We start from the raw sequence: 17,280 nt of genomic DNA, 5'->3' as shown, positions 1-17,280 counted from the left end.
TGAAGCACCACATTTCAAGCCCTAAATCTCAAAACATTCCCAAAAGCCTGGAAAGAGTAGGGCATAACTTTGTAGGCCCCTCAGCCTTTTACAGAATAATAGGGGTACCATCCATTGTGAAACTATATTAGCCATCCTGAACTAAAGCCCTCCCCACCCTGTTCAACAGCTTCCAGCCCAATAGTCCCCTTTCTTCCTTGTAATAAATGAGAATTTACTGGAAACTCAAAAGTGGGACCACCAGGCAACATACCTCCCTTCTCTCTTATTACACCAGAGATTACAAAACATTATCCCAACTTTTCTTTTTTAGTTCTAACCCCTCATTATCAGAACATTCAGGGGTAGCGACTTCCATTAATTTAAATGTTGCTTGAAGAAGGTAGGCCTTTGCCCACCATAAATGCTCTGTCATTCAGCTTCACTGCACAACCTAACTGCACTCTCTCCCTCTCCCCCCCTCTCTCTCTTCCACCCTCCCTCTCCCTCTCCACAGAGAACCACTTCAGCAAAACACGGAGCCTGAGTTAGGCAGAACAAAGGTCTGATTCAGGATCTTTCCTTCCTTAGAATGAACCCAGGACTAGGCCAGGAGCTTAGAAGCCCCTCTCCAGGGCTGGATGCTCACCCTCCAAGACAATCACAGCAAAGTCCTGAGCTGTCTGAATCTTTCTGGTGGCAAAACACTGATAGGCCCCTGAGTGGCTCTTTTGGGCAGCTGTGATGAGCAGCGTCTCATTGTGGATTCCCCGGATGGAGACAAAGTCGTCTGGAACCACCAGCTCTGTATTGCGGAACCAACAGATGGAGTATTCTGGTGAGCCAGAAAGCGCACAAGAGAGGATAACGGTGCTTCCAATTCCAGTCTTTAGCTTCTTTGGTGTTAGGGTGACCCGCAGTGGCTCTGTGAAAGATAAAGAGCACAACCCATTTAAAGACAGGAGGAGATCCAAATAGGAGCCATCCTTGTCTGGCTACCAGGCAACCCAACTTCTTTTCCCAATCCCATCATCCATGGCTTCTCTGCAGAGATGCTAACACAAAGTTGAAACCAAGAAGTGGGAATGTCAGGAACAAGACATCTAGTTGGCTAGAAAAAATGCATCAAAGTTTTCCAGAGTCTTAGAGCAGGGCTTTTCGACCTTTTCACCCATTGTACCACTTTTAGGATATGGCAACATCCGAGTACCACCAGTTGCCTAGCAAGGTGTCAAAAACTTGATGACCAAAAAAAAAAAAGGAAAAAAGTGATAAAGTACAGGTAGTCCTCAACTTACAACAGTTCGCTTAGTGACTTTTGAAGTTACAATGGCACTGAAAAAGTGCCCCCCATGGCACTGCCGAGCAAGACACCTGCCTGCCCGCCCGGCCACGCTCTTCCTCCTGTCCAAGGTTTTCATTGTTGTGAGCATTTCTGTTGAAGATTGGCAGCGGGGATGGGGTGGGGAGGTGTTTGGTTTTTATTCCCCCCATCTGCTGGGTGGTTGCAGCAGGTTTTGGTCACTTCACATGACCTTGGAACACTGTGACCATCATAAATATGAATCAGTTGCCAAGCATCTGAATGTAAATCACCAGACCCTGGAGATGCTGCAACATTCCAGCTGATCAGCGCTTCTTCTGGGCTCAGCAGAAGCACCAGGATCAGTGCTGCTTTCCAGCTGATTGGTGCTTCTTCGGGGCTCAGCAGAAGCACCAGGATCAGCACCGAGCTCCAGCTGGAGCCTGGTGCTGATCCTGGTGCTTCCGCTGAGCCCTGACAGCCCTGCAGCTCCAGCCATCTCTCGCTCAGGCTTGTGCGGTGCTGCCACCAGTTCAGCTCATTCCCCTCCCCCGCTACCACTTTTCTAGGATGGTCGCGTACCACTGTCAGGTGCCAATGTACCACAGGTGGTACCTGTACCACTGGTTGAAAAGCCCTGTCTTAGAGCAAGATGATCACCCGACCCACAACAATTGCTGTGGGAATTCCTCTTGATGGATCAGGTCTTTGAAAGTTTCCCTTTATTTTTCACAGCTATGTGAAGTCACCATATTACTTAAATTATCCTTTTCCTATGGTAGTTAGCTATAGACAGCCAGTTCCCCAACTGTATCTGTGAATCTGAAGGGATTTGCCCCCATGAGCAATGTTCTTTAAATAAGTTCGCTGACTTCAGTGGAAATGCATTTGTTCTTTGATTGGAAAATCACACAGGACACCCTTCTGGAGCTCTTCAGAATAATTTTGGTTTTGCATCCTGAATAAGTTACATTTCATTCATACATATGGGTAGGTTACTAGTCTCCCAAGCAGCCGGGTCCCCCAGATGTGCATCTTCTGTAAAAATATGGAAGATCTTGGAGCACCTCCATGCTCTTTCTTCTATCCTCCCCCCCCCCCCAGTAAAAGTGTTTTACTACACAGCATCTGAGAATTAATTAAGTCTTCACCCACTCACCGATTACTGTCAGGGTCCCAGTGACCTCAGCAGACCCAAAAGTGTTTGTGATTTCACAGATGTAGGTCCCACTGTCTTCCACCCGCAAACCACTGATCGTCAGGCCTGTGATGCGCTTGGTCCATCGACTGTCAGTAGGCAGGGGCCTTCCATCCTTTACCCATCGGATGGCAGGATTCGGGTATCCAGAGGCAATGCATGGCAATTCCACCAGTTGCCCCATCTTTGCTTCCTGGACCTGGAAACTGTCTAGAACGGTTGGGATAGACTCTGCAGGGTCTGAGAACAGAGAAACAAACTGAATTCAGGTGGGGCAATCCAGCCCCAGTCCAAATTCTATGAATGCAGTGCATGACGATGCAAGATACTCTCAAACCCTTTTAGCAATTTATCTCTCCTCCTGAATTGGCTCCCTGGTCTCTGCAAGTGATGGACATTGATTTAAAGTTCTCGCCCAGCAGAACTTAGAAGTAGAATCTTCTGGGCCTTCTTGTTGGCCCGTGGCCATTTGGACAAATATTCAGCAACTGCTCCGGATGAAGATGATATCAATAGGGGTGACTCCACTCCTGCTATCGAAAGAAATGTGCAGAGCAGCTTTCCTGAGTTGCACAAAACAGTAGAAAATGGGACGCAGAGCACTCTGGATCCCATCTCTATGATGCCACATGCCAATTTTTTTTCCTTTCCTTTAAACAAACTATTTGTATGAGCACCCAAATCAGACATTCACCTCCAGCTGACTAGCATGGGATTAAAAACAAAACAACAATAATTATAAAAAGGCAATACAATACACAACAGTATATATAAAGGCCAACAATGCAACATATTTAAAACCCTAAACTACTTTTTTAATTTTTTTAATTATTAAATTTATTTGCCCCTCCATCTCGTTTTGAAATGACTTTTTTTCCAGATGGGTTCATTCAATGTATCAGCCAAGAGCTTGAGAAGGAAAATCTAGTTTTTAAAGACTTTAAAGGCCAGCAGGGTCAGACCATCAAAATCTTGGGGAGGGGGGGGTACTGTTCCAAAGTGCAGGTGCTAATAGAGAACCCCTTCTAGGTGTCATCAGATGGTATTATTTTGTGAAGGGAATGCAAACTAGTTTTTCACATTCCTATTCATGGAATTTTGTTCATTTGTTTAGTATGCTAACCATTTCACTATCCAAAACAACTCTTGACAGACACAAATGGAGAGTGGGGTCTTGCAAATAACCCAGCCCTGGACCAATGAAGTTCACAAACAGAGATGTTACATGGGTGTACCATCGTTTGCTCATAATTACCTGCACTGCTGCATATTGGACCAACTGTGGACCACCAGCTGGCTATATGCAGATGTTGTAAGAGCAGAGAAATTAGCATGTTTTGCCACTCATCACTACAAGGTTGTACTTAATAAATGTCTCACCCATGCATGTATTCACTTTTTGTTTTCTGCCAGTGCACTCCAGTTATCTCTGGAGCACCTCTGAAAATCAGAGAGTTTTCAGGATCCAGAAGCAGAGGTATGATCTGATCCAAGGTCATTGCCACCCCATCTTCCAGGGACAGACTAAGGGGTTTTTAACAAAGAGTCTCAAGAACAAGCCTGGAATCCCACTGGAATCTAACAGGATCTACCAAGTTCCTGAGATGGACCAATCAAATAGATCCTTCTTCCTGCATCAGGGAGTGTCTACAAATAATACTGATGCCCATAGAGAATGATCTGACCACAACAAACGACCTCCCAGTTACACCCCCAATACCAGATCACATCAACACTGTCCCCAAAGAAAAACAGGTGACCAAAATTGTGAGTTGGGCCTTCTGCAATCTTGACCAGTGGGAGATGAGAAGTTTGTTATTCAAGGTATGTGAACAAAGGAGATCGATGCAACTCGGCATGGGGGCAAAGGAATCAGAAGAACAGTCTCTTGTCTAGCTGACCTTTCAAGAGCCCAGCACTTCCACAGACCTGCTCTCTGCAGGGATTTACTGAATGGCTTCTTTTAGGCCTAGACAGGATGAGGAAAAGCCTCTTCCCCTCACTGGGCAGAGTGGGAAGACTGTAGCTGCTTGGATAAGCTGCTCCAGGCTCTCCCCTCAGTAGCCCCCCCCCCCGGCATCCGTGAAGCTTCTGCTGCTGGTAAGCAAGAGGGGAGAAGGCTCAGGCTTAGCCAGAAGCAGATTTTCCTCGGCTGCCCCAAACGTGTGCAGCAGCTGAAGGTTGAGTAGATGGGCAGGTTCAATGGAGGAAGAAAGAAGAAAGCCCTGTTTCTTACAACTCAAGAAGCACTAAAGAATTTTTGTACCACCCTGTTTTTTTTTCTTTTCCTTAGTTGTCCCAAAGTAAGTCTCCTTTCCATTTTGGGTGTTAAGCCTCACTTGGTGCTAACCCCAACTCTTCTGTCCAGTATAGAAAACAGACCGATGTTCAGACTCCCCTGACCAGCACTTAGACCTCCTACCTTGTTTCTTTGAGTAGGATTAAACAGAAAGAGACACAGATAGATTAGAAAATGATCTTAGCTACAAACTAGCAGGCACCTGGCTGGCTGCTCCACTGGTTCAAATCCAGGGTGTTTTCTTCCTGATTTTCCTGTACATTTAAGAACTGTTTGAGCATTGTTTGGTGGCTTTGAAATTAAGCAGAATCACAAAATGGAAAGATCAGAAGAGATCCTAGAGATCAGCTGGTGCAACCCCGTCTCCAGTGAAGGAATCCGCTGTTGGCAGCTCCTCAGCCCCGAGAACTGCTGGCTCTCAGGCTGCTTTTCATATTGATAGTTCTTCAGAAGAAGCATGTTGCTGCTGTGGGCAGGCCTTCCTGTCCCGGGGGACTTTCTCGCATCATCAGGGCTCCACGGAAGCCACAAACATCCTTGCCTGCCCCCCCCCAACTCAGGAAAGTGTTCAAGGACAATCTTGGGCTTTGCCATAGGCTAGTCTTTCTTCAATAACCCTTGCTTCCAGATGGCCACCCCTGCTTCTCCCTTCTGGGAGCCTATTGAAGCAAGCCAAAAGCTTAGCCCAACTCCCTGGCAGATGACCCAGCAACACCTACCTGAGACAGACAAGCGGGCACCATTGCTCTGCCGCGTCTCCCCACTATACTTGTGCTTTGTAATGCATCTATAGGTGGACAGGGCGTCTTCCTTCTGGACATCTGATATGTACAATCCACCATAGAAAGTAATGAAAAACCTATTTTCTAGAAGAGACCAGAGAAAAGAGAGTAATGTCAGCATGTTTAGGTCCCTGAAGACTAAAAGAATCAGTGCAGAGGGGAATCAGCAGCAACACAACAGAAGGAGACATCTTGCAGGCTCTAACCTCTTCCACTGGAAAGCAAAGGGCAGCAGAGTCCCAGAAAGGGGCCAGGGCCCAGACTGCAAGGGGACTTTTCCTTCTGGCAGGTGGGAAGTAATCTGGTTAAGCCCCCAAGTTAACAGTTATTTCTACTCCTTAGATATTGAGGTGTCTTAAATAGCTTTGGGACTAAAACAAACATTCTGGTTAAGCCCGTCAGAAAGAGAGAGCAGTTTATACTTGCCTGCAATCTCATCCACACACTACATGTGTCTGTGCAGGTACAAAGTATAGACACACATTGGAGATGAGATGCCAGTAATAAGGTGTGCTTCACTTACCCACCCCACTGTGTTGGCAGTAACACCGAGACTGCAAGGGGCCATCCACCAAGAGACTTTGGCAGAGAAGCCCTGCCAAGGAATGCAATGAAATGTAATTGGCCGCTGACCATCAGAGGGAGAGGGGTAAGTTGCTCTGCAGCCTGGAGGGAATGGGCTCCAGCTGTCCAGCAGTCCCCACTTGCCCAGCCAATCCCCAGTCGAAAGCATTGCTCAAAACCAACTTCCTCCCCAGGGCATCCCAACATTGGAGAGATGCACCCTGGCAAGGTCCTTTTCTCTGGAGGACCACAATTATCCTCAGTACAAGCCATGGGTTGAAGTTCAAAGTCATCAGTCTGGAATTGGGCAGCGGGGGGGGGGGCAAGGAAGGGGGACAAAGAATACAGATTCTCCCAGCTGCCTGCGAACCAACAGCCTGGAGCCTGCCTGCCTCAGAATTTGGTGTGGGGGGAGGCAGTTGCTATGGCAACAGGCAACCACTGCTTTGCAAATGGCTGCTCTCCCCTGTCCAATTTGTATGCACATTTAATTGATGGAGTAGCTTTTCAGAAGCATTGGCTCTTATATTCTGCAAGGAAGGAAAAGGCCTTGGGGGAAGGAGGCTGCACTAACAAAGAGTCTGCTAAAGGATTCCCTACTCTGGGAAAAATGGGGTGGGGGCAGATCCTCCCCAAAAGAAAGGAACATCAGCAGCCAGGAGTCCCTTTAAGCCAGTGGTTCTCAACCTTTTTAATGCCGCGACCCCCAACCGGTCGTAAGTCGAGGACAAAACCGGTTGTAAGTCGAGGACTAAACCGATCGTAAGTCGAGGACTAAACCGGTCCTAAGTCGAGGACTTTCCCTGCCCAGGAGCGCTGCGCATGCGTGGTTCCGCCCCCTGCGCTGGCTGAGGCATAGCTGGCAAGCGGCAGAGACGGAGCAGGCCGACCACCAGCTGGCCCAGCCCAAGGGAGGTAAGGCACCCGCCGGAAAAGGGAAAAAAAATGGCGGACAGCCTTGCTTGGCGACCCCCGTGAAATGGTCGATTGACCCCAAATGGGGTCGCGACCCATAGGTTGAGAACCGCTGCTTTAAGCCAATAGGCTGAAAAGGGAACTGCTGTCTGAGTTCTGCCGCCAGCCCAGAGGGGCCCTCAGACCTGTTATCGTGGGTCAATCTTTTCCTGCAGAGAGGACCAAAAAGGAGGATCCTGGCCACCTACTGCTCAGTGTTTGGGCTGTGCCCCAAATGGCCAAGGAGGGTTCATTGTCTCTTCCCCTTAGCAAGGGGCCAGTCTTATGCTATCTCCAGGGACGGGCCTTCTCCCCAGCCGAATCAGTAGCCAGGTCATTTCGCAGAGGCTTAAGAAGCCATTTTCAAAAACCCACACAAATTTATCTGATGGCCTGGTTATCAGCTCACCAAGCCAAGAGCTGGTTTCAACTATTTCAACCTAACCAAGCCACTGTGAGAGTTTTACCTTTTCAGTCCACCCACCGCCAAATCCTGAATGACAAATACAAAGAAAGGAGGTTCCCATTCATAAAAACCTTTTCCCCACCAGGCTTGGGGGTTTCACCGTTCCTCAACCACCAGGCCTGCCTAAGCTGGCAGACTCCTGCCCTTAATCTCTTCTCTAAGTACAGCTCTATCTTTCCCGGTTAAAGGATTAACACCCATCCCTCATTCAACTATGGCAATGAGATTTTATTTCTAATTACATCGTAATAAAACTGGGAGCGCTCCCAGGGTTTTCGCCAAATGACTTGTAGACACTCTACAAGATTGGATCCTACTTGGCTGCATTGTAATAGCATTTTCTCTGACATTCATTAGACATGCATGAAGGAGAGGACTGAAGAATGGAATTGCATTTAAATGGATTTCCTGGGAAGGAGGGAGAATAGGGAGGGGGAGGAGGAGGGGAGAGAAGGGAAGGGAAAGGGGGAGGAGTTAACAGGGGCTGGGCTCTTTGGAGGGCATCCTACCTGGCCTGCCAACAAACCACACATGCCAGAGATGAGAACAGGCAAGACAGGATTTTGGTAAAATGCAGCTTTTATGCTGCAATTATTTTTGCATACACTTAATACATAAACTCTGTTGTTTACATTTTATGTCATCCCTTCTCAGTGCTTCCTCCTTTCTTCTCTTTCCAATACTGTATTTTATTTGTAACTAGAATAACATTTCATGCACCCAACAGAGTGGAGCCGACCCCTGTGGCATAATAGATCAGTGATTGTCTGAGTTGCCACATTGGAACACATTGCAAAGAGCTAGATAACTCCTCATCCACAGAAGGGATGTGCACAGCCACTAGCCTTTGGCAACCCTGACCCTCGATCTGAAACTTTCTAGGGGACATCCAGCATCCTATGCAGTCACAACAAATTCAGGCAGGCTTCCCTGACAACTCCACGCTGGCTGAAGTCCCTGAAATAGAGGCAGCTGCCCTTTTCAGTGGAGGAAGGAAGGAAAATCTACTAATTTTCCATGGCTTGTTGGGTCAGCATTGCATCGAGGAGGCTCCAAAGAAACCAAAAGCTGAAAGATGCAGAAGAAACAAAAAGGAAGATTTCTTGTCAGAATGAATGAAATTGGTATCTTTTGGTAGATACCAAATCCAAACAGATTAACAAATTAATAAAAAGCTAAAATAATTGATAGCGGGAGAATGGAATCTATAGGAATGTGACCCTCTGGGACAGGCTGATCCAGCTATAGGGAACCTTGTCTGTGTTTGTCATTTGATTGTGAATCACCCAGACTCAAGATAAAATAGGCTGGTATATAAATTAATATTTCGTCTAGTGGTAGAGCAGGAACATGTCGACTCCTTGGCTGGACTGGAGCTTCTATGCTGAGACCTTCTCTGGGTACCCTCCCCAACTACCACCCAGTGGCTGCAATTTTGGTCAGGATGGGTGCTAAGGAGAAGAAAGGCAGGAAGTTCTTGAATAGGTATGGGCAGGCTATAAGATGGTGGGGAGTGAAACAGAATTTCTTATGAATTCTGCCTCCCTGCAACCAACCTCAGCAATTTAACCTCATTCTCAGAGAAGTGGGTATCACTGCTGCTCTTCCATCACTCTCTGCTCCTTTTAGGAAAGGCACTGAGTTTGCCCCATAACAAAAATTAAACCTTTTTTTACAAGGGGTGCAAGTCTAGCACCAAGGAACCATTTCCCAGAAAATGATTTAACAGGGGAGATGCAGGTTAGAGGGCTGATTTCCCTCAAAGTTTTCCTTCTTGGACTTGCACAGAGCAAAAGCAGAGTCTCCGTGCGAATTCTGACCAGTAGAGTTTGGGTTCTACGTCTGCAGTCTGGAAAGAAACTCAGTTTTGGAGGAGAGGGGATGTTTCCACCACTAAGGCAGAGTGTTCCCACCTTCATCCTAGCTAAGAGGCAAAAAGGAGATACAAATTCTCTACCTGCTTTAGGGATCCATGCATGGCTGAGCCTGTTGTTTCCCAAATACCATAGTCTCCCATGTCTCTTCTTCCAGTTAGATTCTTTTTTTTCCACTAAAATGTGGAACAAATCAAATTTCATGCTAATGAACAAAAAAATCTGATCAACATGTGCAGAAGTTTGCATCTCAAACCATGAAACAGAGAACAGGCTGGACTGGGCATAGTGATCACCCTCCCTCCCCACCCTCATTATACCCAGATTATTAAGCAAGACTTCTTGGCTTGTCACTTCAGTTTCATCATCCTTGGGCAACTCCACTCCTGCTCCACCCCTAAGAATCTCTTTGAACTGTTCCAATATCTGGATTTTGCAAAGTAGCACAAAGCCCCGTGAGAGGAACCTGGAAAAAGATCATGCTCTATCTCCCCCTGAAGTTCTCTGCTTCCAAAAATCCAGCATTCAGGAAACTGCACTTTCACAAATATTCTGCCTAGGTTAGAAAATGTTTAAGGAAACAGGTACAGGTAGGTGGGGGGGAAGGCGAGAGGAGAGAGACGGGGGAGGGAGGGAGGGAGGGAGGGGGAGAGAGAGAGAGAGAGAGAGAGAGAGAGAGAGAGAGAGAGAGAGAGAGAGAGAGACCTCACCCACCCTGAATATGAAGTTCAGAAAAGTTCACACCCCTCCCTAACTTTTAAAGACAAAGGAATTCCTCTTCTTCCTGGAAAATGAACAACAACCCATCTTGTACATTCTGCAACCCAGCAGTCTGTGGAAAAAGAGGAGGGCAAATAACTCTCCCACTTCAGAATAAGATTGGCCTACATGGTCACTATTAAGCTGCTAACTAAGCACTGCCAGGCTGAAAGCTACCCTAAATCTGTGGCTACGTAAGAAGGAAGAAGCCAGAGCAGGAACAAAAGTCCATGTGAGATACTGGCTAAAGCCATAACACTGTGGTACTGTGAAGAAAACCCGGGGGGAGGGGGTCATCACCAAATGCTACAAAAGAAGGAGCCTTTGGAACACAAAGCTGAGAAGAGCTTCAGCTTCAGCAGCCATCACTTGCAGCAGAGACCGTCTCCAGATGGCTTCTCTGCCTGGATGATGGGCCAACTGAAGCACCTCCCTGCACCAGGAGGGGCTCCAATACCAGCATTTGCTTTGCACTAACTAAGAATTTGCTTCTGGTCCTGACAATGAAGACTCTCCTCTTTAGAAGAGGATCCCCCAGTCTGCATTCTCCATGAAACAACAATGAAATGCAAGGATTGATGAGCTCCATAGCAATTTCCCAATTTCCCGCTCAAGGCACAAACTCTGAATCACTCTGGTAGAGAGAAGGACAATTATAAATGAAAGAAACAGAAAAAGAAAGGTTCTTTCAATTAAGGGGAAAACATTTCTCAAAAAAAACCCATGAGCAACTCCAATTTATTATTCTGGGAAAGGTGTCTCCTCCATTTGCAGCAGCCCCCCCACCCTGAGAAGGCAGGGGAGGGGAGAGAGAGCCATGGTTGTAACTCCATGGCTGCCCTAGTGGGCTGAGAAGGAGCCAGGAATGAAAAGCGAGGAAGGAAAGGCAGCCCCACATTGGGGCAGCCACTGGTTTCTAGGAAAGGGGCCATTAGCAAAGGATTGATTGACCATCGCAGAGCCTCCACTTCAACAGGGAAGTCCTGGAATTTGAGAGCTAGCCAACCTTTGCTTGAAACCCTCCTGCAGCAAAGCCCACAGGATTGCAGAGTAGCTCTCATAAGCAGAAGTTTCTCCTTCTTTCAAGTTTGAATCTCTGTAAAGCTCCGACCCATTAGATTTTGTCACTGAAGAGGAAGAATCTACACCAGTCCTACACAATTCACAGAGTAGAAAAGGCAACTTTGGTAAATGAAAAATCTTTGGCGCCACAAATAATACCTGGTCTATTGATCAGCTGTTTGGCAGCTGTGCTGGAGCTGGCAATGGCATTGAGGTTCGGAGGTGCTCAGCAGCATGGCTTCCAGGATGACAGCGGATTTATTCTTTATTAATCAACACTCGTGGATTATACTAGGCTGTTTGGCAGGTCACGTGTTTGTGCAGGCCTGATCTACACTCTTTCCTGTGACAAATCTCCAAGTATTGGAAGACTACTATCATGTCCCCACTCAGTCTTTTCTTCTGCGAGGAAAATCATTTTGATTTCATAGGAAGAAATATCAGTTCCGTTAAGAGTTTTTCATAGGATTTGGCTCCACAACCTTCAATATTTTTGTTGCATTTCTCTGCATTCTTTCCAGGTCCTCAGTCACCTTCTTGTATTGTAGTAACCAAAACTGGCAACAGATGTGGTTTGATCAGAACTGTAGAGTGGAACTGTCATTGCCCATAATCTCAACATTATGCCTCTGATATTGCAACCCAAGACTGTATTGGCTCTTTTGGCAGCTGCAACACACTGCTGCTCAGGTTTAATTTGTAGTCTACCAGAATTCCCACGTCCTTCTCACAAGTACTATTGCTGAGGAAAACAGAACTACTGGAAAGAACCCAATGCTCAAATCTATCAAATTTGAACCCCAATTCTGAGGTGTTAGCAATCCCCCTAACCTCCCCCCCAGCTTCATGTCTCCAGCAAACCTTTTTAGCCCTTTGTCTGTGTTGAGGAGCTCTGGACCCAGGACAGAACCCCGAGGTATCCCACTGCATCTGGGATATTCACATACTCTAGACATAGATCCATTAAGGACCATGGACAGCTAACAACAAATCCCACCTGGTAGTGGAATCATCCATCCTGCACTGTTCTACTTTATGGAAATGGGGTCTACAGTCAACTTTAACCAATGTTTTATTGAAGTCTATGTGGACTGCATCCATTTCATTCCCTTTGTCTACGAATGTAAAAAAAAAAGCAGCAAGATTAGTTTGGCACAATCAATTTTTAAGAAACTCATGCTGGCTTCTAGAAATCACCTTGTTCCTTCCCAAGGGCTTGTAGCCCTATTGCTTGATTATCTTTTCTGGGCATTGTCAAACAATAGTTTCCTGAGTCTACTTTCCTCCTTTTTTAAAAAAAAAAATACTAGAACAATGTTATTTCTCCTCCAATCTTTGGTGCTCCTGGAGTTCTCAAAATTACAGTTAGTTAGCTCAGATCACCTTCACCAGTTCTTTCCTTCTGTGGTTCCAATGTCCCTGATCTCTGTGGCCCTCTTTCAAGTATATCCCTGCCTCAAACACCCCTTATTCATGGTTCCACAGAAGATATTCACTATGTGGCAAGCTCTGGCCCTGAGTTTCCACCATTATTTCTACAGACAGGACAAGAATTACAAAGTGAGCAAGCTAGCACAGATGTGCACTCTAGCTGCTCATTATCAAAGAAGGAATGAGAACATGCAAAGGAGATGAGAATGGACAACCAAATATGACAGCACAGTTGCTCTAAGCCTCTGGCTAAATTAGAAATCAGTTTACTGAGGTGGAAAGCTGCAGCAAAAGCTGAGGGCAGAAGAAGCCAAAACCATCTGTAGATTTAAAAATAAGCCACACAGCCAAGGAACACATTTTCTCAGACATAAAATAAGAAGGAACTCCTTATAGTTATAAAGTATTAGGCCTAGAAAAAGGAATGTCTTAAAGATGTTCCAGAATTGTTGCCTCCTGAAAAATGAAGCAATCTGTAGTACAAAACAGGTTAAAAATAATATTTGCTATTTTTCCAGCTACTCTCTTCACCGCTGCCATTACAGCTTGGGGAAAAATGACTGCAATTGGGGCTTGCTGAAATCCAGGGCAAGCGGCATCTTCCGCACACTAACAAGCTCTGTGTTTTCTCCCTGACAGATGCCTCTGCACAGACCATAAATAGAGATTTCCCCCCCCCTTTCCTGCCCACACGAAGGCTGTATGTCTTAATTAAGCAGGACACTAGCAGCACTGCTAACGATTTTTGCTGCTTACTATGTAAATCTCTGCTCCTTGCCAGGGTTAACTTCCCACCAGAATTTGTGGGAAGCCTCAAGATGCTCAGTTCATTACTTCACTCTGAGAAGCCCGAATGCAAAGTCCAAAATGTCCATCGCTACTGACTTCTAACTTGATCCCAGAGCATCCCCTGGTCCTGGAAACCATGGCCACCAATGGGACAGGGGAGGTGGTGAGGAGTTTGTTTGAATGGCACCCCTCCTTAAGAAGAGTCCCGAGAGGCTCATGGGCTGAGAGAAGCCCCAGCAAGGATTGGCTAGAGGTGGGGGTCTTCCAGCAGGAATGCAGCAAACGCTCCCTGCATTCTAGGGACAGCATCTCTCTCCTGGAGAGCTTTCAGGGAACCACAACTATCTGAATGGTTAAACAGCTGCTTCAAGTTCTCCATGGGAAATGAAGCATCATTTCTAGTGGTGCTAAACCATTCATTTATAATTCTTTATTTTAAAGGCATTATATCTGAGTTGATCAGAAAACCAAAAAGTGGATTTCCAATGGACAATATAAGGGGAGACCGCACTGCAGAAATGCAAAGGCCAATCAGTGAATTAGTTGAGTAGGAGCTCTCTAGTGAGAAACTTCAGGCTCAGCTCCAGTCGCGGGAAAGGCAACATGGACAAACAAGAGCCACTGTTTCCAAACTGCAGGAAATGTAAAAAGTGCCAGCTTACAGTATAATCTCTCATTCTGAATGCAAAGGAATGGGGCATTGTCTTACCTGAACGCCTTTTCTCAGCATGATGATGTAGAATCCACCGGTGGGTAATCTCAGCCTTCCTGCTCAGTTGAGACTAAGTCAGAAATCTGCCATGCCTCCTTCTGGGCTGCACCTTCCCAGTTTTTGACCAAGGCGAAGCAAAACATGACAAAGTCCGACGCGTTGGCTCCTCCTACTCTGACACAGGCCCAGACGGCCTCTAAGGGTGGGTGTGGATTCTACATCATCATGCTGAGAAAAGGCATTCAGGTAAGAAAACGCCCCTTCTCCAGCATGATGAGTGTAGAATCCACTGGTGGGACATACCAAAGCCGCTCATGTCCCAACAGGTGGGGGGCGGAATTAGTCTGGACTTGTGTCCCACCAGAAGAAATTACTTGCTGCAACACCCTCCGGCCAAACGAGGCATCCGCAGATGCAAACTTGTCTACCTTGTAATGTCTAATGAATGACGAAGGAGAGGACCAAGTTGCTGCTCTACAAATGTCTTCAATGGATGCCTGGGTAGACGGTAGACCAGGCCGCTGACGTAGCTGCACTGTGTGTGGAGTGAGCTGTGATGCGTGTAGGGACCGGTAGGGACTGCGAGAGATAGGCACGGGCAATGCATGCCTTAATCCACCTTCCAATGGTCGAAGAGGAAACCTTCTGACCCATGGAAGAAGGTTGGAAAGACACAAACAAGGCCTCAGACTTACGAAAGGCAGAGGTTCGCTTAACATAATAGCGCAGAGCCCTGCGCACGTCCAGCTTATGCCACTGTCTTTCCAACCTATGTGACGGGTTAGGACAAAAATCTGGGAGAACTAGATCCTGGTTCCTATGGAACCAGGTATTGACTTTCGGGATGAAGGACGGGTCCAATCTAAGCACTACCCTATCCTCAAAAAAGGTACACAGGTCACCCCTGACTGAAAGGGCAGCCAGCTCCGAGATACGCCTAGCTGACGTGATTGCAACCAAAAAGGCCACCTTCAGAGAAAGGAATCTCAGTGAACAAGACCTGAGAGGTTTGAAGGGTGGCGAAATTAGCGCTTGCAGTACTCGTGGCAGATCCCAAGAGGGATAGCGGTGAACCGCCGGTGGCCTGGCGTTAGTCGCCCCTTTAAGAAAGGCGCTTACTACTGGGTGCTGTGCTAATGGGACCAGATTGTCGCAGGTAAGTACTGTTGATAAGGCCGCTACCTGCCTATGGATAGTGCTAGGTGTTAAGCCTTTATCCATACCTTCCAGTAGATAATCCAAGATATTTGGTATGGTGACAGACAGGGGCTGGAGTTGGTGCCTAGTGCACCACAGGCAAAAGTTCTTCCACGTGGCATCGTATATCCTATTAGTCGAGGGGTGCCTGGAGGCTTGGATCATCGAGATCACCCTGGACGAATAGGATTGCCTGGCTAAGTTTCTCCGCTCAAGTGCCAGGCGGCCAATTAAAGCCACTGGGGATCCGGGTGCTGAAGGGCCCCCTGGCTGAGGGAGATGCGGTCTGGAGGAATCCTCCATGGTGGTGAAATTGAAAGTTCCACAAGGTCAGCAAACCACGGTCGTCTCGACCAGTGTGGAACAACCAAGATGACCTCCGCCTGCTCCTGAAGGAGTTTGCGGATGGTTGCCGGAATCAGCGGAAGGGGGGGAATGCATAAAGCAGTCCCCTGGGCCATTTGCACCAAAGGGCGTCCATTCCCTCCGCCCCTGGGGATGGGAACCTGGTGAAGTACCTGGGCAGTTGGGAGTTTTTCGGAGAGGCAAATAGGTCCAACTGGGGCTGGCCAAATCTGTCCGAGATCTCCCTGAACAGAACTGGGTCCAGGCGCCACTCTGAGTGGTCGACCATGGATCTGCTTAGGGAGTCTGCCTGATGGTTCGCCTCCACCGATATATGCTCCGCTTTGATGGAGCCTAAATTGGTCTCTGCCCAAGAGCCCAGACTGCGAGCCTCTAGCATAAGGGACCTGGAATGGGTCCCACCCTGCCTGTTGACGTGTGCCTTGGCTGCCACACTGTCTGTCAGTATCAGTAAGTGCTGTTCCGCTACTATGGTGGAGAAGTGACGGAGTGCTAGGTGAATGGCCCTGAGTTCTAGCCAGTTTATATTGTGGCTCAAGTCCGAATGGGACCATTGACCCTGGGCTAAATGAGTCTGGAGGTAAGCGCCCCAGCCGAACAGACTGGCATCCGTGGTCAAGGTGAGCCTGACGGGTTCCTTGAAGAGGGAACCCCTGGCCATTGCCGAAGAGGTCCACCACAAAAGGGATGACAGTGTCTGGCATGGGACCCTCACTCTCCTGGTGGATGAACTCATGTTCCGCTTCTGGAAAGGGAGAAGGAACCACTGGAGGTCTCTGGAATGCCGTCTGGCCCATGGGATGATCCCCATGCAAGAGACCATTTTCCCCAGTAGTTGAGACAGTTGAACTATGGGAACTACCTTCTCCCTCTGGACACAGAGAACAAGAGTTCGGATGCTGTCCCGGCGATCCTGGGAAAGGAAGACCTTGCACAGATTTGAAGTTCACGGAAAACCCGTGATCCTGAAGAGTCTTGATTGTGATGTCCAGGTCTGACATAGCCGACTGGAAGGAACGGGATTGGATAAAGATATCGTCCAGATAGCATTGTACGCGCACCAGAATCATTCTCAGATGTGCAGCTAAGACCGCTAAGATCTTTGTAAATACCCGTGGGGCCGAGGAAAGGCCGAACGGGAGCGCCCTGTACTGGAAATGACGGTGCGCATAACAAAACCGGAGGAATTTGCGGTGTTCGGGGAGGATCGGGACGTGAAGGTAAGCTTCCATCAGGTCTATGGAGGAAAGAAAATCTCCCCTCCTGATGCTGGCCAGGATGGACTTGAGAGTTTGCATCTTGAACCTCTTGTAGGTCAAGAAGTAGTTTAGTCCTTTCAAGTCCAATATTGCCCTCCAGCCTCCCGAGGCCTTCGGTACCACGAACAGAATGGAGTAAAACCCCTGTCCTTTCTGTTCCGTGGGCACTGGCTCTATGGCTTCTATCTCCAGTAGGTGGGAGATGGCTTTGGACATCAGTCCCGCCTTGGTGGCGTTTCTTATATTGGGGCATGGTAGGAAGCGTGCTGGAGGAGTGGATAAGAAC

General features: G+C 47.5%; 1 protein-coding gene across 1 annotated transcript in view; it reads right to left on the bottom strand.

Annotated features, from left to right (window-relative positions):
• The window catches only part of DSCAML1 (DS cell adhesion molecule like 1), a 111,779-nt gene that overhangs the window by 41,175 nt on the left and 53,324 nt on the right, over nt 1–17,280 (bottom strand). Inside the window, exons 2-4 of the mRNA XM_029283512.1 lie at nt 5,499–5,645; nt 2,442–2,720; nt 629–904 (exon numbers count right to left, since the gene is read on the bottom strand). Coding sequence (XP_029139345.1) covers nt 629–904; nt 2,442–2,720; nt 5,499–5,645 — 702 coding nt within the window. The remainder of the gene's footprint in view (nt 1–628; nt 905–2,441; nt 2,721–5,498; nt 5,646–17,280) is intronic.

This window comes from Protobothrops mucrosquamatus, unplaced genomic scaffold (genome assembly GCF_001527695.2).
Source record: "Protobothrops mucrosquamatus isolate PMUCROS unplaced genomic scaffold, P.Mucros_1.0 scaffold115, whole genome shotgun sequence".
Classification (NCBI taxonomy): Eukaryota; Metazoa; Chordata; class Lepidosauria; order Squamata; family Viperidae; genus Protobothrops; species Protobothrops mucrosquamatus.
The sequence above is the reverse complement of the archived record's forward strand: the minus strand, read 5'-3'. Positions and strand labels throughout refer to the sequence as shown.